Below are 21,054 nucleotides of genomic sequence, written 5' to 3'. Positions count from 1 at the left end.
CTTCGCTTCAGACAACCCTACCTAAGACACAAGCCTCCTGGACGCCACCACCCCATCCTGCCATCACCCCTCCGCCGCACCTCAGCAATGATCTTTTCCAGTTCACGGTTCTCCTTCTCCAGCAGCCGGGACTTCTCCTCCTCGTTGTTGTTGGTCGATGACCCTGTCTTCATGGTGTCCTGCGCCTCTGACTGCCATTCCCCTCGGGTGATCAGCCTGCGCATCTGGGGGCAAATGTTTGGGCATGGCGTGGCCCAGCAGGGAAAGTTGGAGGTGGGAGGAATGCTGATAAGAAAGTTGGGCCCAACACAATGGGAGGAGTGAGAGGAAGGGAGTGAACAGAAGGGCAGAGGAACTAAGTACTATGGGATGGAGGGATGGAGGGAACAGGAGACTAGAGAGGATGGGAGAAAAGCCAGAACCTCACCTTGGGCACAAAGAGCACAACAAGAGTAATATAGGAGGAGAAAACTATGGCAAGAGAGGCAAAGGCAAAGGCTGCATCCTGCTGGCTGGACAGAATCATGGTGACAGGGGCGGTGATGAGGCACAGGACCTAGAGGGAAAGACACATGAGGGACTCTCAGGTCTGCAAGCTCAAACAAGATCCAGAGTTTACTTCCCAAAGGAGGAAACCTATGCAGACAGTTTCCTGGTGAACTTTCCCTTTGAAAAGGATCCAAATTCAGGATCCTCCTCGAATACAGATTGAGAAAAATCCCAAGCTGTCCCAAACCAGTCTCCACTCTTGGTTAACAAACCCCCCACCTCCGCCGCCTCAAGGCAGGAACTCCCAGGATCTCTATGCACACATTCTAGGTCCTCCAGAGTCAGTCCCTGAGGATCCCTGGCAGGAACTGTCAACAGAGTCCACCCTATAAACCACAGACAAGTGAAACTTCTCTGTGTTTCTGTTTCCTCACCTATGAAGCAGGGATACTAATACCTACTTCACTGGGTAGTTGCAAGAAGATTAATGAGACACTGTCTGTAGCGGGCTTTGTAAACTGTAAAGTGCTTTATAAACCTGCAGATTAAACAAACTTTTTAAGACTTCTAAGCAACCGATCCCACATCTAGCACTGATTCTTCCTAGTCTACCACATCTGGGCTGCAGTAGTCAGCCCACAGAGTCAATGCCATGGGGTCAATGCTCACTGCCACATTGTAGATAGCCATGCCCACGGCCCGGTGATCGTTGATCTTCTCAGTAGACACACTCTTAGTCTCGTAAGCAAGAAAGATTCCCAGCAGCAGCAACAGCCCCTTGTAACCATAGAAAATGCCTAGGATGGCAGGAGAGAGTCACGTGAGCAACAAGGACCACAATGCTCCTCACTCTATCCCCATCCTCTCTCTGCCCTTCACCTACTCCACAATGGAAAGGGGGCCCCCTCTCCAATCCGGCCCCTTGCTCACAGGGTGAGCAAGCCTCACCCTGTGTCCCCTACCCGCTATGTTCTCCTAACTTGCCCAGACCGCGTCACTTCCTCCTGGGATTCACACAGTAAGGCAATGGTGGTGAGTTGCTGTCAGTAAGGAAAGAGGTTGTTGAATATCTAAAAATAGGCCAGTCTGGGCCACACATGCCTCACCCTTACCCACCAGGTGGGAAGGTGGCTTTCCAGGCAAAGGGTAAATTTGCCATTTGTGACCATGAATCAGAGCAATGTTCATAAGGCCAAGGGGGATCTAAAAGATAACATCAAGTCTGGAGGTGAGGTTACCCCAACTTGTCCCTCTGCTGAACACAAGCTCTTCACCTCTGCTTTGGGCCCTAAGCTCCTCATAGCAAAAGAGCAACTCTCCCCTGTTCTTGGAAAAGATTAGTGCAAAGAGTGAGGTGTTCAAACTGGGTTGACAAGCTCTCTACCTCCTCCTCCAAAGACCCTCACCCTCCGAGCCCTCTGCCCCTGCCCTCCCTCCTGCCTTTCTGTGTCCCTGCCCTCCTTTGCCCACAGCCCACACACCAAGCCATGTATTCATCTTCCTGGAGCTGCAGTGCTCCAGCTGGGGCAGAATAGAGACGTCGATATCTTCCTTTGGTTCCTCCTTGGCAAATGTCTAGGATAGAAAGAGGGTCACAAGAAAGATGGTTGCCAGCCTCCCTTCCTCTCCTCAATGCTTCTCAGTCTCTGGCTTCCAACTGTTTTCCTTTGAGATCCTCAATACTGATGCCAAATCTCACTCTAGGCCTGGAAATGTTTTCCTGAACCTTTGGAGGTACTTGTTCCCCACTTTCCCTGATGCCTGAAAATTCAACACACCCTTCCCAGATCCCTACCCCTTTCTTTCTTCAGTTGAATCTGGAGGCCTACAAGAGGCTCCTTCCAGGAAGGAGAGGAAGAGCGTCCAATATGAGGAAGGCACTCTCACCAAGTAGCTTCATCCGTCAAGACCACACACAGCCCTGGGGCCCTAATGGCCTGTAAGCCCTGCTCATTCTCCTGACCGCAGCACCTTCTCTCCAGCAGTACCTCAATGGTCCGGTGCAAAGGGTCCACGATCTGCCAGATGGCGAGAGTGAGGACATCCATGCCCACCAGCAGGCCCACGGTGGCATACAGCTTCCAGGGCTCCAGAGTCTGGATAAATATGTGGGGAGCACAGGCACATCGGGGGAAAATGCTTTGTGCCCCAGGAGCCAAGGATTTGGGGACTGAGGATTGGGCAGCAGCTCACCTTCCTCCACTCCTTCTTTTCTTCCTTCTTTGTGAACACCGTGTGGACCCACCAAATCTTGGTGAACATGGAGCCATAGCCCAGACTAAAGCCCAGGCCCAGGAGCCAGAGGCGGGCCTAGAAAACAAGAACCGGCACAGGCAGAATAGGGTAGGGTAGTAGCCAGGACTGAAGTAAGGATGGGCAGAACCCTAAGGGAGTGTGGGCAGGGAGCACATGATGACATTGGGAGGATGGGGAAATGTGAATAGGACGGGGAAAAGCAGGAGGAGGGCAGCCTCCCCACCTTGAACAATTCCTCTCATCCACCCTCTACTTCCACACTACCAGGGTGATCTTGCTAACATCCTGGCTTTACTGGACAAAAACCCCCTACCACTCCTGAGTATTTATAAGTTACAGCCTGAACACCTCTGGATGTGCTACAGACCCTTCACAACATGCTCTCACCCACCTGGCCAGACTCATCTCCCAGCCCCGCATCCACCCCACTCTCCAGCCATGCTGAACTACTCACTTTCTCTTGATCTACTCTCTTTTCATGTATTTTCTAGCCACATGATGCTTCCTATGCCCCCGGAGTAGCCTTCCTCTATTTCTCTAGCTGATAAAATCCTATTTGTCCTTCAGTATTCAAAGGCCACCTCTACAGTGCAGTCCACCCAATCATGCCAACCGTTAGCTGTGTTCCCTTCTTTGCCCCCAAAGTACTTTGTGCAGATCCCTACTATGGAGCCTCTTCTACTGCACTGCAGCTAATTATCTGCCTCTCCAGCTGCACTCTGGCCTCACTGGGAGCAGAGGATTCCTGATGAACTGCATGTGCAAATGCCATGTGCACAGATGTATGATCGGGACAGCACAGAGCAGAGGAAAGAGAGAGAGCAAGGACAGGCAGATCAGGAGAAAGAGTGGATGGTTCCACCAGTGGAACAGAAAACCACTCAGTTATCACTGTTGAAGCTGGCTCTCCCCATAGTGCTACAACCTTCCATGTAGAGTCCCAGAGACTCTCCTCCCTATGTTGCAGGGGTCCCTTCCCCCCAACTCTCTCTGCTGTCTGTTTCAATGTATGCCTCCATCCTTCCAAACCCAACAGAGGCTCCCTGGGAAGTCCGCAATTCTGATTCTCAGCCAGCACACCATAGACAAGCCATCATTGTTCAGGAGACCTTTGGGCAGACCCCCTTCCTTTGTCTTCAGTGTCTCCCTCCTCTTCTCTGCAAGGCCTACCATGGCAACCTTGGAACTCACAAGTAAACTACAGAATGAAAATGACCTGGAGGCACAGAAAGAAGGGACAGAGCCAAACAGAGGCCAGAGGAGTGATGTTACAAGCAAAAAACAGGGACAGGAGTCACGGAAGGCTGAGGAGGAAAGGCAGAGAACCATAAATCACTGGAGGCACTCCTGAGATGGGTGGGAGAGCCATATTCTGTGAGGAATTTGCCCACCACCTCCTCACCTGGCAGACGAAAGGGAACTGGTTCCTCCCAATGTGGTAACCATCCAGCCCAAGAGGGAAGACAGCAGCTAATGCCAGTGAGCAGCCCACAGCAGTCAGGTTGTTCAGGTTGGGCTGTGAGTTCTGGATATAACTAGGGCAGGGGTGGAGAGAGTGAGAGAGAGAGAGAATTACCCTTCTTCTCCAGGGAGGCTTAGCTCTTCAAATGCCATGCAACAGCATGACCCCAATTTTTCAGGGCCAGGGGCTAAAGGAAGACAGGATTGGAGAAGACAGTAGAGCCTTGAGAGGCAAAGCAATGCATTCATGGGGCTGAAGGTTGGGTTACAGATGCCTTCTGGAGCACAGGGCCCCCACTAGAATAAAGTCTATTTATGTAGAGTCCAAGAGTAAGACCTGGCCCCAAAGTGGTTTTTTTCTCTTTTCTTTTTTTCTTCCAGTTAGCTACTTTGGGGCAGGTGTGGGGGTTATATCTGGTTTCCCCATTTTCACTCTCAATAAGTCAGAATGAAAAACTCATGATACGTGGCCATGGGAGCTATACAGGTTTCATTCCCATCCTGTCCAGGAACATGATCAGTATCTCGGAGAGGCAGACAAGGAAAATGTCAGAAGAGACACTTACCGGACATGTGAGTTGTAGATGTTAAAGGACAGACAGACAACAGCTAGGACAATGCCCAGGCTGGAGAGAACTGAGACGGAGATAAAGAGTTTCTGTGACAGGAAGCGGAATGTCTTGATGACCAGGGTCTGGTCAGCTGGGGGGGACCCTCCTGCATGGCACAGGGGAAAAAGAGGGGAAGGGAAAAAAGAAAGGAAGGAGGACAAAGAAATGAAGACTGGGATAGGAGAAAAGGGCAAAGAACTAGATTGCTGATCGACATTCAGTCTTTGGCTGGGGCTATGAGACCCTAACAGAGGTGACTGCAGGCAGAATGCTCAGTGCCACTGGGGCCCTCAGGAAGCAAACAGAAATGAGATGAGAAGATGTGAGTCAATGGTCTCTCCATAGCTTGGGAAATGCTGAAGCATGTCACCAAAGTTGTAGTCTTTGTTTTTAAGTTTTTCTGTCTTTCTTATAGCAAAGGAAAATGGGAAGAAAAAGAAAAGGGATAACCAAAAAATGTTATAAGATCTCTTATCTCTTATAACCCAGATCAAAGTTTCAAATGACAATTATGGAATCATAAAACTAAAGAGGCCTTGAAGTATCTAGGGTGGACACTTAATCTTAAGAAAAAAAAACTAATCTGAGATTTTAATCCTGACAGGGTGATATACCCAACGGTGCTTTCCAGTTATTATTAAGGGGAAGTTCAAATTTGTCAGAATTCACTAAAAAAAATAATTTCAATTTGCTTAGTTTTTTTTTTTTTAGAGAATAATTTAGGCCATGCAGCATTTATAGCAATCCAGAACACTGTCCTAAATTCAAATTATTAAAAAAAAAAGTGCAAAACTCCAGCAGTGCTGGGAATAACTAGATTTCCGCTGGGCAGGGCAGATGGCTGCTCTCTTCAATGGCTGGGCCTCCCCTTCATTGTCAAGGAGGCTCTCTTTCATCAGTAGGTCCTTCCTTTTGTCCACCTTCAGTTTCTCTCCTCTGTCCTATCATGTAGGCCACCAGGTACACAAAGAATAACTGCTTACTTTCCCTCTTTAAAAAGTATTATTTTGAGAGATGAAATACTACCTATTAGGTACATTGTACACTATTCCAGTGACAGGCGTACTAAAAGCATGGCTTCACCACTGTGCAATATATTCATGTAACACAACTGCACGTGTACCTCCAAATTACATAAAAATACATATAAAAATAAAAAGCACATTTTAGCAGATGACAAATGCATGAGGTTTTCCCTCCTCCTCCAAGGTTTAAGCAACCGTCTTCTTGACAGAGACAGACAAAGAGACAGCTCTGGGCTTGAAGTAGCTGGTTCAAATATATCAAGACACCAGGACATCTGGGAAACCCAAATGGAGTTTCCATTTCCCGCCCTCTGTCCACCCCCTGCCTCTAATCCCCAGTTACCCCAGCAATGTGCTACTAAAAATAGTACTAACCACCGCCTATTCCCTTTCCAAATACACCAGTCTCCCCTACCCACGCCTTAGGGGTTGTATTCACTCTTACTTAACCCTTTCTCCTGGCCCAGCTGCCAGCCACATTCCAGCCTAACGGTCTCCACCATCCCATCCTCAAATACATGACTATTTTCCTTGATTGTCCAGAGGGGCTGAAGGAAAATACAAACAAGATCCACTCACCAATCCACTTATCTGTTTTGGACCAGGAAAGATCATCCTTGGTGCTGTCATAATAGCCAATCTTCTTGTAGCTGCCACCTGGGCAGATGACAATCAAACGAGTGACCACAGGAAGCCAAAGAGCTGACCCAGGCATTTTCAGCTTCCAACTTCCCTAGAGCTTTCCATGGCTGCATCTGATTTTATTTTCACCTGAGCCCCTAAAGGATGCTTGGAAGGACCTACAGGTCGCTTGAATCAGCAACATGACTTAAAAGCAATATAAGATGGTTCCCAAGGCAACTCAAGTAAATAAGAATATCTATGTTTAAAAGTCTTCAGTGAAGAGGCTCCCCAACATGTCTGCCACCTATTCCATTCCTCACACCTCTCTCGGCTAGATGTCTCTCACTTTGATTTTGGCTTCTAAAGCTTTACACATATTTCTGCTTATTCTCCCTCTCATGATGGGCAGGCTCTATTTTCCCAGTGGCTTTTATTTTAATTTTAGAACATTCTCTTCCATTGGCTTGGGTTTTAATTCCTTGGATAAGTCATATCTGCCTCTTAAAGAGCCATTAAGTAAAATTTGGTCACTTCTAAGATTTCTGTTCTAGAACTGTTTCTGTCACCATAACTTTTCCTTCAAAAGCCAACTCACGCTCCTTTCATTGTGGCTGAAGTCCATTTCCTCTTGTCCTGGATACAAAGAGGAGCTGAGAGGATGTGGAGGTGGGGAGAAAGGAAGAAAGAAACTTTTCACAGGAGGCCAAGAAATAGCTCTCTTGGCCATGCTGTAAAAGACTGAGAGTGGAGTGGAGTAGAAAAATTAACTCCTAGAGGTTCTGCAAATATATAAGTGTGCTAAGCTGCAAGAAAATACAATCTACAAAAGCCAAGTTATACACACTGAAGATAGATTAGAAATGATAGTTTATATAGCAAGGAAACTTGATGGATTCCCTTAAAAAAAAATAGCAATTCTCCTGGATTCAGCTTTCTTGAGTTTAACTGACAGGTAATCAACCTCTCAACCCAAGCCACACCAGGGGAAATTCCTGAAATTAAAATGAAAGCCACTGCGAGAGAGAATAGCTGTTTTTAATCTGCATTTTGCATGCCTCTTTTCTTTTTCCCTTTTTTTTTTTTTTTTTTTTTTTCAGACAGAGTCTCACTCTGACACCCAGGCTGCAGTGCGGTGGCATGATCTTGGCTCACTGCAACCTCCGCCTCCCAGGTTCAAGCGATTCGTCTGCCCCATCCTCCCAAGTAGGTGGGACTACAGGCACCTGCCACCATGCCCAGCTAAATTTTTTGCTATTTTTGGTAGAAACAGGGTTTCACTATGTTGGCCAGGTTGGTCTCAAACTCCTGACCTTGTGATCCGCCTGCCTCGGCTTCCCAAAGTGCTGGGATTACAGGTGTGAGCCACTGCACCCGGCCTGCACAAGGGCAAGCCTCTTTTCAAGAGCAAAACCAGTGCAACTCAAAGGCATCGATTTTCTTGTAGTTAAGCTTTTTATTATTTACAAGCTTGATGAGCAGAGTTAAAAGAGAAGGGCAGAAGTGGAGAGGTGTCAGGGCAATCCTGTGATGTCTCCGGCATTCTTCCCCAGGTGGCATCCCAGCCCCACCCCTGCCTGGCCCCCATGTCCGGTCCCCTCCTGCCCCTGTACTCACCCTGCAGCTGCTCGATAAGTGTCCATGCCATCCGAGAGCCGCTGGCATCAAACACCACATGGCCCTGACGGAAGGAACATGTAGAGGAAGGCAAAGGGGACAAAAGCAGGATTGAAAGAGAACATCAGGGACTCTTTAAATCTTTCTGTTTTTGATGTAACTGAGCCTCTGAATGAATGCTATTTATGGCATTTGCCTGCATATAGGACATACCCCAGATGCCCATACCCTAGATTTTAGAAACATTATTCTTTGGACAAGGAGCTTCACTCATGAGATTTGAATGGGTGTGAGCCACTGCACCCGGCCTGCACAGACAGAACACCAGCGGGCTTCTGGTTGTGTGGCCTAAGCAAGTCAGCAAATATCTCTGGAAACTAATCTTTTCATTTTAAAACGAATAAGGAGATGATCTTTCAGACTGTTTTGTCTTTCAAAATCCTACCATTATCTGACTCATGAATACTTGGACTAGTTTGAAAAGAAACAAGGGAAGGAGTTTAAAAAACTGGAATACATCATTTATTTTCCCTCTAGTCTTTGATGGGTTTTTCTAATTTGAAGATCCCTACTTCTCTGGCTGGAGACTGATCATTGAAAAGAAGTAACGGAGAAAAACCAAGAATGTATCTTTGCAGAAGGTGCCTCTTGGTAGTCTCTCTCGAGATTGGGGAGACAGAGGAGTATCAAGGAAGTTGTTGTAACTCACAGAGACACCCTCAAAGGACGAGGAGTTCATTGCCCGGTAGATTTGATCGGTAATGGTCTGGTTGTTGTAGTTGAAGTCCTCCAGGCGCACGCCAGAACGGCCGCCTCCTCCAGATGTCTTGTTCAGGGCCAATGCCAAGGCCCAGATGGCATCGTAGGCCAGCGGTGCCTCCTGGAAGCCTCCTGTCTCCTCAGGGTGTCTTTTCAGTCGCTTGGTTAGTTTTTCCACAAATTCCTGGGATGTCTTGGGAGGAAAAAATCATGAGGAAAGAACTGAAATGTGCGTGGGTGCAGGGAAGGGGTGCAATCCAATTCTGGCTCAAACACCTCTACTTGAATGGATGGTTTGTGTTCCCGTTGTCAGATCGAGCATATGTACATTCAAAATCTTTAACTATATCCATGTGTCTGTCTTAGATCAGAAGCTACTGACTAGAGCAGGGATTAGCTGTGTCCGATGGTCTTAGCGTCTGTAACCGCTAGCTCAGAACTACAAACAGACAAATTTGACAAATAAACACTTCGGATAATGAGTGGCAAAGGATGGAAGGTAGAGCTAGAGTAAAGGAGGAGATATGGATATTCCAATGAAGAGCTGTGACATTGATGTTTACTGATCCTTCTGACTTTCTTAACAGAGTTAACCCAGGATCTCACAGCTCCTACAATTCTGAAAGATCCTAGAAAAGATGACAGTACAGTCTTCTCACTCTGCCTGCCAACCAGGAGGATTTCTCTTCAGTGTGCTAACTTCTTGCCATTCTTGTGTGCTTTCAGTTCACTGCCTCTTAGAGGGTTTTCAGAAGACCGAAAACTACAGAAATATCCTTCACATTTTTTAAGTCCATTACTCAATCCTACCCACACCCCTCCTAACACTCAACCTTCTTTTTCCAAGGAAGCTAAAAAGAATGATAGTTCCTTTAACTCTCTCATGAACTGGGTCAGGAGACCTGACTTTGTATACCTTGCAGTAATCTTGTTTGGCTAAATAACTGTAGGTAAATTATTTAATCTCTTGGAATTGCATTCTACATATTGGAGAAAATCAAACCATTCCTTCCTTACCTCCCAGAAACCATACATAAAAAGGCTTAGCAACTACTTCTTGGAAAAGCACAAGTAATACACTGGAGACATACAAATAATTGTTTGGGTTTGGAATGTATTAAGACACACTCTAATAAAAGAATAAATAGAAGAATGAAGAATAAATAAGTAACTTTGTTTCTCAAGCCTTACCCACTTTTCTCTCCAGCTTTCGAGAGAGATGGAGAAGTGAGATATACAAAGAGCACTGGCAGTGTAGTGCAGTGGCTACTACGCTGGGCTTTGAAGCAGCCTGGGCTTTAAAGATGCAATGAGGAAAGAACTGAAATGTGCGTGGGTGCAGGGAAGGGGTGCAATCCAATTCTGGCTCAAACACTTCTACTTCTACTTCTACCCTTGAGGACAAGACCAAACCCCATGCCCTCTCTTTTTTTTTTTCACTTTTTTTTTTTTTTTTTTTTTTTGAGATGGAGTTTCACTCTTGTTACCCAGGCTGGAGTGCAATGGCACGATCTCGGCTCACCGCAACCTCCGCCTCCTGGGTTCAGGCAATTCTCCTGCCTCAGCCTCCTGAGTAGCTGGGATTACAGGCACACGCTACCATGCCCAGCTAATTTTTTGTATTTTTAGTAGAGACGGGGTTTCACCATGTTGACCAGGATGGTCTCGATCTCTCGACCTCGTGATCCACCCGCCTCGGCCTCCCAAAGTGCTGGGATTACAGGCTTGAGCCACCATGCCCGGCCAACCCCATGCCCTCTCTTAATCATCAGCATCTAGCACTGTGCCCAACCATAATGAAGGAACAATAAATGTCCATTGGATTAGGCCAGTGAAAATGCTCTGTAAAGTATTTAACAATAGATACGTGTCATTAGAAATTTGTCCAAACCCATAGAATATATAACACCAAGGGTAAACTCTAATGTAAACTATGGACTTTGGGTGATTATGATGTATCAGTGTAAGTTCATCAGTTAACAAATGCACCACTCTGGTGGAGGATGTTGATAACGTGGAAGGCTATGCACGCGGGGAGTATATGGGAAGTATCTGTACCTTCATCTCAATTCTGCTGTGAAATTAAAACTACTCAAAAAAAAAAAAAAAAAAAAAGCCATGCATAGTGACTCATGTCTGTAATCCTAGCACTTTGGGAGGCTGAGGTGGGCAGACTGCCTGAGGTCAGGAGTTCGACACAAGACCAGCTGGGCAAGATGGTGAAACTCAATCTCTATTAAAATACAAAATATTAGCCAGGCATAGTGGTGCGCGTTTGCAGTCCCAACTACTCGGGAGGCTGAGCGCTGAGGCAAAAGAATCACTTCAACCCAGGAGGCGAAGGTTACAGTGAGCTGAGATGGCACCACTGCATTCTAGCATGGGCAACAGAGTGAGATCCATCTCAAAAAAAAAAAAAAAAAAAAAAGGCCGGGCGCGGTGGCTCAAGCCTGTAATCCCAGCACTTTGGGAGGCCGAAGCGGGTGGATCACGAGGTCAAGAGATGGAGACCATCCTGGTCAACATGGTGAAACCCCGTCTCTACTAAAAAATCCAAAAAAATTAGCTGGGCATGGTGGTGTGTGCCCGTAATCCCAGCTACTCAGGAGGCTGAGGCAGGAGAATTGCCTGAACCCAGGAGGCGGAGGTTGTGGTGAGCCGAGATCGCGCCATTGCACTCCAGCCTGGGTAACAAGAGTGAAACTCTGTTTCAAAAAAAAAAAAAAAAAGGAAAAAAAAAAGGCTGTGTACAGTGGCTCATGCCTATAATCCCAGAACTCTGGGAGGCTGAGGCAGGCAGATCATGAGGTAAAGAGATCAAGACCATCCTGGCCAACATGGTGAAACTGTCTCTACTAAAAACATAAAAATTAGCCAGGCATGGTGGCACGGGCCTATAGTCCCAGCTACTCAGGAGGCTGAGGCAGGAGAATCATTTGAACCTGGGAGGCAGAGGTTGCAGTGAGCCAAGATCACGCCACTGCGCTACAGCCTGGCGACAAGAGCAAGACTCCCTCTCCAATTTAAAAAAAAAAAAAAAAAAAAAAAAAAATCAGCAGGTGCAGATGGGTCATGCCTGTAATCCAAACACTTTCGGAGGCCAAGGCAGGAGGATTGCTTGAGCACCGGAATTTGAGACTAGACTCAGCAATACAGAGAGGACCCAACTCTACAAAACGTTTTTTAAAAATTAGCCAGACTTGGCCAGGCATGGTGGCTCACGCCTGTAATCCCAGCACTTTGGGAAGCTGAGGTATGCAGACCACGAGGCCAGGAGTTCGAGATCAGCCTGGCCAAATGGTGAAACCCTGTCTCTACTAAAAATACAAAAAATTAGCCAGGTGTGGTGATGCACACCTGTAATCCCAGCTACTGGGAAGACTGAGGCAGGAGAATAACTTGAACCCAGGAGGCAGAGGTTGCAGTGAGCAGAGATAGCATCATTGCACTCCAGCCTGGGCAACAGAGCCAGACTCCATCTAAAGAGAAAAAAAAAAAAAAATTAGCCAGACTTAGTGGCATATACCTGTGATTCCAGCCTACTCAGGAGGGGCTGAGATGGGTGGATGGCCCAGAAGATCAAGGCTGCAGTGATTGCACCACTGCACTCCTGCCTGGGCAACAAAGGGATACTTTGTCTTGGGGGAAAAAAAAAATGTCTATTGGGTAGATAAATGGATGAATTTATATTTTAATTATTCTACTTGAGCTGGGCACGGTAGCGCAAGCCTGTAATCCCAGCCCTTTGGGAGGCCGAGGCAGGTGGATCACGAGGTCAAAAGATCGATATCATCTTGGTCAACATGGTGAAACCCCGTCACTACTAAAAATACAAAACATTAGCTGGGCGTGGTGGCTTGCACCTGTAGTCCCAATTACTCAGGAGGCTGAAGCAGGAGAATTGCCTGAACCCAGGAGGTGGAGGTTGCAGTGAGCTGAGATTGTGCCACTGCACTCCAGCCAGGCGCCTGACGACAGAGTGAAACTGTCTCAAAAAAAAAAAAAAAAAAGAGCAAGAAAGAAAGAAAGAAAGAAGAACACATATAAAAATGCTGGGTATGAAGTTACATTTTCTCTATGTGAATTTCCTTGACTCTCAATCTCATCTTTGTTATTGATACTGAGATCTATAATTTCAGCCCAAGATTTCAAGTCCGTATTTCTAGCCGACTCTGAGACATTTATAAATTAATGATGAATGGTCTCGAAATCAAAATATCCAAGACGAATCTCAATTTTTCCTTACTCCCAAACGGTTCCCAGTAAATGAGATTGAAGCCTTGGAATCACATTAAACACTCAAATCACTGAGTCTTCTTAACTCTTTGGTTGAAATGTTTCATTGATATCGATCCTTCCTTACACAGAATGATGATGTTGATGATGATGATGATGGTGATGGCTAACATTTATGCAGTCCTTAGTATGTATCAAGCATTTTCCTTAGGAACCTGCATCACCTTATTTAATCCTCAAACAATCCCCATTTTAGAGATAAGAAAACTGAGGCACAGAAAAGTTATATAACTTGCCTAAAAAAGTTATACTGCTAGGCCAGGCGCGGTGGCTCACACCTGTAATCCCAGCGCTTTGGGAGGCCGAGGCGGGTGGATCACGAGGTCAAGAGATCGAGACCATCCTGGTCAACATGGTGAAACCCCGTCTCTACTAAAAATACAAAAAAAACTAGCTGGGCGTGGTGGCGCGTGCCTGTAATCCCAGCTACTTAGGAGGCTGAGGCAGGAGAATTGCCTGAGCCCAGGAGGCGGAGGTTGCGGTGAGCCGAGATCGCGCCATAGCACTCCAGCCTGGATAACAAGAGCGAAACTCCGTCTCAAAAAAAAAAAAAAAAAAAAAAAAAAAAAGGGCCGGGCACGGTGGCTCAAGCCTGTAATCCCAGCACTTTGGGAGGCCGAGGCGGGTGGATCACAAGGTCGAGAGATCGAGACCATCCTGGTCAACATGGTGAAACCCCGTCTCTACTAAAGATACAAAAAATTAGCTGGGTATGGTGGCACGTGCCTGTAATCCCAGCTACTCAGGAGGCTGAGGCAGGAGAATTGCTTGAACCCAGGAGGTGGAGGTTGCGGTGAGCCGAGATCGTGCCATTGCACTCCAGCCTGGGTAACAAGGGCGAAACTCCGTCTCAAAAAAAAAAAAAAGTTATACTGCTTGTGAGTAGCAGAGCTAACCCATACTCTTACCAGCCACCCTACAGTCTCTGTACATGAGTTTGCCTCTCTGCAAGAGGACCTGCACAAACAGCAGCTAAGCTAATATTTTCTGAGTAGTCCTTTGGCTTCAAACTGAAAGACTGGTCTATCCAATCTTCAGTTCAAGGTAAATACGGCATCAAAAAATCACCCAGATGGAAAGGGATTAATCTGCTCAGCGTGATGTTGTCCCCTGCCCAGATTATCATACTCTCTGCTCAAGCCAGGTCACTACCACTAACACACCTAACCACTGGGGGCACCACTGCTCCCGCCACCCCATGAGTAGAATTAGGAAAAAACAATGCTCTCTTGAGTCAGTAAAGATACAGTTATAGATTGTCAAAGAGAAACTTTACTATGTAACTCAAGGAAATCTGAACAATAAAGACCCCTCAACCCGTAACAATTAGTTAATCAACCAAGTGCATTTTATACCTAATTATTTTAACAGCCTTGTCTTGCTCTCAAGAATGGATGCTTGATAGTGAGCTAAAATGTATATACTGAAGGCAGCTTTTAGTTTGTACTGGTCCTAGATCTGACCTGATTGGGATCTCTACCCCAATCAGAATTTACTCACAATCTTATATCCAGGCTGCCACCTCCCACATTCCACTCTAGCCCACAGCTACATTTCTCTAAAATCACTCTAGCCCACTCTCCATTTCTACATAGGGTCCCTAAAGATGTTTTCTCTAAACCAGGGGTTCTCAGTCTCTGCACTATTGACATTTTGAGCAAGATAATTCTTTGTTGTCAGAGGCTGCAGGATATTTAGAATCATCTTTGACTTCTACACATTAGGTATCAGGAGCATGTATCCCGCCCCATCCCCTTCCCCCAACTGTAACAACCAAAAGTGCCTCCAGATAGTATAGCCTCTGGTTGAAAACCACTACTCTGTCCAGTTGCCATAGCTCATGCCTGTAATCCCAGCACTTCGGTGGATCATAAGGTCAAGAGATCAAGAGCATCCTGGCCAACATGGTGAAAACCCATCTCTACTAAAAATACAAAAATTAGCTGGGCATGGTGGCACTTGCCTGTGGTCCCAGCTACTCGGGAGGCTGAGGCAGGAGAATCACCTGAACCTGGGAGGCGGAGTTTGTAGTGAGCCGAGACCGAGCCACTAAACTCCAGCCTGGTGACAGAGCAAGACTCCATCTTAAAAAACCACTACCCTAACAGTTCTCGAGGTGTGATTCTCCAGACCAACAGCATCCATGTCCTCAGGAACTTGCTAGAAATGTCAATTCTCAGGCCCTAGCCCAGATCTACTGAATCAAAATTTCCAGGTGGTTCTGACGGACATTCAACTTTAAGAACTACTGATCTAAACATAAGGCCATCCTTAGGGAATAAAGGCAACTCTGCTTCTTTTCTAAGTCTCCATGGCTCTGGCCCCCTAGGTCCAAGCCTTGCTTTGATCCACTTCTGTTGGTGCTGCTGATTCATCTGTAGTCTCTCCCTCCCCTAATCTGTTAAGATTGCTTCTATCCTCTTTGGGAAATATTGGCTTCCCCACTGACATTTTAGGCTGATGCTACTAGAAGCCCTAAAGCCTCAAAAGCAGACACTATCTTTCTCTAGAGACTAAGAGTCAGAAAGGGACCTTCCAAGTCTTCCTGCCCGAACGCTCAGGTGTTCCTCTGTGTCCCTAACCAACTCTGTTCTCTCTCTCTTGGTTTAGAGCTAGGGATCTCACTATACTGCCCAACCTGGTCTTGAACTCGTGGGCTCAAGTGATCCTTCTGCTTTGGTCTCCTGAAGTGATGGGATTACAGGTATGAGGTATTTTACTAGGCCCAGCAAAATCTCTGTTTTCTGTCAGCCTCCTCTAGCTCCCAGCTACAGGACAGAAGCAACAACTGGCAGGTCCTGGGCTCAGAGCACCAACAAGCCTTTTTTTTCTGGCTTTGGTAGCCAGCTCCACTACTTTCCCACATTTTACAGATGACTCACCTCTCAGGTACTCTACAGGGAAGCGACCTTCCAAAATTTTTTCATTGTATTTTTCAGCAAACATACCTTAAACATAAAGTCCACTTAGAATGTCCCAGAGCAGTATGTATGATCAGAGTCCATGCAGCAATAGATCTTTCATCACAACACATCACCAGAGTCAACTACATAAATCTTATTTCTCCTTTGCTCAGCAACTGCCAGTGGCTAAACAGTGTTAGCAGATAGAAGTACAAACTTTAGAGTCAGGCTTTATGCTTTTCCACGGGAAGTGATGAGGCAGAGCAGTTTGGAGTCAAGATTTAACTAAGAGTCAATTCCAGCTGGACTGCTGAGTAGCTGCGTGACCTGGGACAAGTCATCAAACTACTCTGAGTCTCAATTTCCTGGTCTACAAAATGTAAATGGTAAGTCCACATCAGAGTATTGCTGTTAGGATCCCTGAAATCATGAATCTAAGCTCCATATAAAAGCCACTGTTACTAAAACATTTTTAAATAAGCCGTTAGAAGGCTTTACAACCATTAACTCAACCCTAGCACACTCTCCAAAGCAGGTACACATTTAGTATTATAAGCAACACTTAGTATTATAAGCAGACACGTAAGTGGCCATATCAAGCTTACCCCAAATTCCTTTACTCATTATGATGTCGTACTGAGCAACAAGGATGCCTCCTCCCCTACGCCCACACCCACACTCACTTGTGCCCCTCAGCTGCAAGGCTGCCCCAGCCCTCCCAAATCAGAGAATGCGCCTCCTCACTCCAAGTCTGTCATTAACCAGCTGTCTGGGGCTAAATGATTTCAAAAGCCCCTTCTCCACATAAAATTCTAAAAAAAGAATCATTAAAAAAAGCATCAGGATCCAAGCTAATTGCTTATCAATCATGAGTGAATATTAAGCAACTCTGAAATACTAACGTAAGTCACCAAGAAAATAAAATGCAATTCTGCCCAGACACAGTGCTCCTGTAAAGGTGTGCTTGCATATACAAGCGTCCATATTATCATTAACGCCTGTTCCTCCTCTGACTTCTCACCAACTGCTCCTCGTCTCCATGGTAACAGCCCTTCCACTAATCAGGAACCTACTGAATATACAACTCTATCGTTTTTTGTTTTTTTTCTCTCTCTCTCTCTCTCTCTCCTGTCCAGGGAAGTCAGAGCAAAGGTAGGATGCATAGGAAACATAATGCACACAAGTTCAGGGTGGGCACAGCCCCCTCCCCCCTTCCCCTTTACATACAAATTCCACATCTCTCCCTGGCCCTCTCTGTCCTACAAGGCTCCTTCAGTCCCCTCCACCCTCCCAGGTGCCAGCCTGCAAGTCCCCACACTCTCACCATGTTAGAAATGCTGCGAGTGTTGGCAGGATTCAGCATAACAATCTCAGTGGTGATGTGGCCTTCCACTGCCTCAGTCATCTCATCCACCGTGCAGTTGATAGAAGGGTCGTAGATCTTGAACCAATTGTCAGCATACCACCCAATGAGGAACCAGACATACTTCTTCCCAAAGAGACGCTCCTTGTATACCTGAATACAGAGGAGGATGGCTGGACATTTGTTTGTTTTGTCTTTTCTCACTTGACACTATTTAGCCTCTTGGGAATCAGGAAAGAGCAGCAGAACTAAAAAGAGAAATCCGTAATTCTGGGGGATGGTAAGAAAGGCTGACAATTCTTCCAAGTTTCTCCCCAGACCCTGTATATCTGAGTGGCCTTTTCCAGCCAGTCAGGACAGATGGAATTCACGGGCTTCTCAGGAAACACAAAGCAGTAGAAAAAGGAGATCTGAAGAAACTATCATGTGTGTGCAGACAACGAACGCAGTCAGAGCCAACAGACAGAGACATCCTATGAATCGTCACCTCAGATCATATGCTATCAACTCAGGCACAGATGCCGAGAGGAGGCCCCAGGAGAAAACCAAGGGGAGCTCCCACCCAGTGTCCCTCCCTCTTCAGATCCAACTCTACCTCACAAAAAACTTTCCGAGCTTCAGTCTCATAGAAGAGTCCCACGATGATTCGGGCATCCTGGCGCTACAGAACAGAGAGAGAAACAGCTCCTCAGGGATGCCGAGGAATGCCTGAGGGGCTAAGTCAGGCGCCTTCACAGCTTTGATTTCCCATCCCTAAGTGCTCAGTGCAGGGTAATGCTCAACACGTAGTGGATAAACGTCAACTGGAAGATGGACGTTTCTAACTAAACTTCCCCAGGAGATGTTATTGCCTCGGGGAATCAAAACCTGCTCCGCCTCGCTTTTCTCTCCAACCAGCCACTGTCCCCCAGCTTGGTCCCTCTGCAAACAGACCCCACCACTCCCGGCCATCTGACCTTCAGGTTTTTGACAGGCACAGCTGGATCTGAGAAAAAACTCTGGCGGAAAGTAATCTCGATTCCAGCCTCTTTCACTCGTTCCTCCAGGTCGTCCAGAGTCTTGGGCGGGAATGAAAAACGAGTTGGAAAAACACAGGGTGTATGAGGGGATAAAGACCAGAAAGGTTAACTAGGGATTTCAGAGCAATAAGCAGACACAGCAAAGGAGCAGCCATTCTGAACTTTCCTTCCACAGCTTCTGTCCCTGAGGTGAGGAGTTTGGGAAGGTGTCTGGTCTTAGGATGTGGCTTCCAAGTGGGAAGGTGCATGGTAAGCCCCTGCTGAGGCTATGTGTCCAGGAAGCCACTCCATTCAGCCACTGCTACCACTGACAGCAAAGATGGGAGAAAGAAACACAGAGGAACCAGGAAAAGGCAAAGCAAGGACTGGGACAGACAGCATGATGTCAACCTCAAGAGGCAAGTGGGCAGACAGGCAAAGGATCAGAGAAGAATGGTCTGAATCAGAGCAAAAGTGGGGGAGGATTAAAGGGCCACTGAAAACAGTGGATAGAGGACCCATAGAATAGAATAAAAGGGAGGGAGCAGACTGCCTTCTTCAGATGTAGAGCCTGTATTTCCTCTCTACCTCCCCAAATCTCCCTCTCCCCCGACAATATCTACTTGTCTGTCAGCTTCTCTCTCTTAGTGCGAACTATCAGACCCATGCAGCTTTCTGTCTGCCCCTCTCTCTCCTCTCCCTCATTCCCCTCTTTCTCTTTCTCTCCCTCCTCTCCCTCACTCCCCTGTAATCCCCTGGCTCCATCCCCTCTGTTCCCATTCACACCCACCCACTACCCCCCTTGAGAGCCTCTGGAATCTGCTGCCTTCCTGGATTCCTATCTCACGTTCCCTCCCTTCTCTTGCCTCTACTTTGGATTGAACCTACTTTAACAGAACTGAGTCATTCTGGGTCTGTCCGTCTGGGGAACTGAGCATCAAACAGGGGAGAAAATATCATAAGATCGAAAAGACAGAGGATCCCAAAAACTCAACTCATTCCTTCCCCTGGCTACACAAAACTCAACTCATTCCTTCCCCTGTACTTAACCCACGTGGAATGCATTCTTTTAATGAAGAATCAAGCTCTTGCCCCTAAAAGTGAATCTCTCGTCGCATTTCCCTACACTGGAATTTGAGCTTATGTCCCTTTACCCCTTGCCCAACCCCTCCTCACCGAAGTGAAGACCTCAGTGGTCTGCTGGATGGTGGCAATCTTCTTCCAGCCCCACTTTTCAAAGAGTTTCACACGGGTGGGGTTGTGGAGTGTGGCTGATGGATGCGTTCTGAAGAAAGTGGGGAAACGCTGCCGGTTTGACAGGGCTGGTGAGCTGGAGCCATAGGAAAGCTGCGGGGCAGGAAGAGTGCAATAGGGTCTGTTCACTGAGGACACCAAGAGTGGCTAAGAATTCCTTTAACTCTCTTCCTGCCTTTGGGTTTCTCTACCTTACTCTCTCCAATCCTCCCCACTTCTGGTCTGCCTAAGGAAAAGTGATTCTCAAAGGCCCACGCACCCCTCACAATCAGGATGCTCCTTCACTGATCTAATTTCAATTCCTTCTGAAGAAGGAGGTCAGTTGCAGCACTGTCAGGCCACTGTTGCTAGGAGGCTGCCTAGCTCAGGTCTGCAGATGACTCTGAATCTTAGAAGCAGGTCCTCCACAATCCTTTTCAATGCAAACCCGCAATCGCCACCATCCCTTTAGTAGAGCTCAAAAGAGAATGACCCCATCTTCTGACCCCCCCAGCCCTGCTTACCACAATGAGGTTCCACATCCGAGCAGCCTCAGCCACCAGCGTAGAGACAGAGCTGCAGCCAGGCATGAGGATGATCTTGATGGGGTCGTTGTAGAGCAGCTCATATAGGTACTTGGTGGCTTGGCCTGGATCACACTGGAAGAGAAGAGAGGAGATGAGGGCAAGCTCTCCTGGGACCCCTCCCCTGTCTGCAACTCCTACTCTTATCTTTCTTGAACAAATTAGCTCCTTTCTCAATTACTCACTTTCATCATTAATTACCATTTTCTTCTCCTTCCTGTCATCTCTTCCTGTCAAGTGTCTTTTTTTTCCTCTTTTTAAAAAAAAAAAAAAATTTTTTTATAAAGATGGGATTTCACCATGATGGCCAGGCTGGTCTTCAACTCCTGACCTCAGGTGATCCACCCACCTCGGCCTCCCAAAGTATTAGGATTACAGGCGTGAGCCACCGTGCCCGGCTTTTTTCTCATCTTTCATTAAACTTTCTTCTCTGTCTTCCATCGGGAGCCTTATCCATCACCTCTCCCGAACACCCCTCCTTTGGTACTAATGAGCATACCACCTTACCTCCTTTCAGCTCACCCTCAGACATCCCCCTTCCCTCTGTCATCAGGCCCTTTACCCCATGTTTCTATGCTCCAAACATCAGTGGGTAGAAAAGAGTCAGCAGGAATATGGTAAACTCTCTCTAAGTCCCCAGACAACTTGCTCAAAGCCCTATTATGAAAATTCCTTCCTCACCTCGACAAACCCCTTCTCCCCACCTTCCATTAGTTTCCTCCCTCTTCTCTTTTCAGAGCTAGGGATAAGTAAAGAGAGAACAGGAACAAGACCAGTAGGGGGTCCAGCTCAGTGATCCATCCCTCCTGCTGGGTGCTGACATTTGACAGGTCCATTA

The 21,054-nt window shown here is 46.9% G+C and overlaps 1 protein-coding gene across 5 annotated transcripts in view; it reads right to left on the bottom strand.

Moving 5' to 3' along the window:
- Window positions 1–21,054, bottom strand: part of GABBR1 (gamma-aminobutyric acid type B receptor subunit 1) — a 39,337-nt gene that overhangs the window by 9,797 nt on the left and 8,486 nt on the right. For all 5 annotated transcript variants that reach the window (XM_074398369.1, XM_074398370.1, XM_074398371.1 and 2 more), the window contains exons 7-22: window positions 20,157–20,291; window positions 19,576–19,746; window positions 18,358–18,459; window positions 17,997–18,062; window positions 17,363–17,554; window positions 8,790–9,032; window positions 8,081–8,144; window positions 6,422–6,499; window positions 4,773–4,923; window positions 4,148–4,280; window positions 2,683–2,799; window positions 2,478–2,585; window positions 1,971–2,064; window positions 1,159–1,286; window positions 428–556; window positions 81–224 (exon numbers count right to left, since the gene is read on the bottom strand). In XM_074398369.1, the coding sequence (XP_074254470.1) occupies window positions 81–224; window positions 428–556; window positions 1,159–1,286; window positions 1,971–2,064; window positions 2,478–2,585; window positions 2,683–2,799; window positions 4,148–4,280; window positions 4,773–4,923; window positions 6,422–6,499; window positions 8,081–8,144; window positions 8,790–9,032; window positions 17,363–17,554; window positions 17,997–18,062; window positions 18,358–18,459; window positions 19,576–19,746; window positions 20,157–20,291 (2,055 nt within the window). The remainder of the gene's footprint in view (window positions 1–80; window positions 225–427; window positions 557–1,158; window positions 1,287–1,970; window positions 2,065–2,477; window positions 2,586–2,682; window positions 2,800–4,147; window positions 4,281–4,772; window positions 4,924–6,421; window positions 6,500–8,080; window positions 8,145–8,789; window positions 9,033–17,362; window positions 17,555–17,996; window positions 18,063–18,357; window positions 18,460–19,575; window positions 19,747–20,156; window positions 20,292–21,054) is intronic.

This window comes from Saimiri boliviensis, chromosome 4 (genome assembly GCF_048565385.1).
Source record: "Saimiri boliviensis isolate mSaiBol1 chromosome 4, mSaiBol1.pri, whole genome shotgun sequence".
NCBI lineage: Eukaryota > Metazoa > Chordata > Mammalia > Primates > Cebidae > Saimiri > Saimiri boliviensis.
This window is presented reverse-complemented; position numbering and strand designations above follow the sequence as displayed.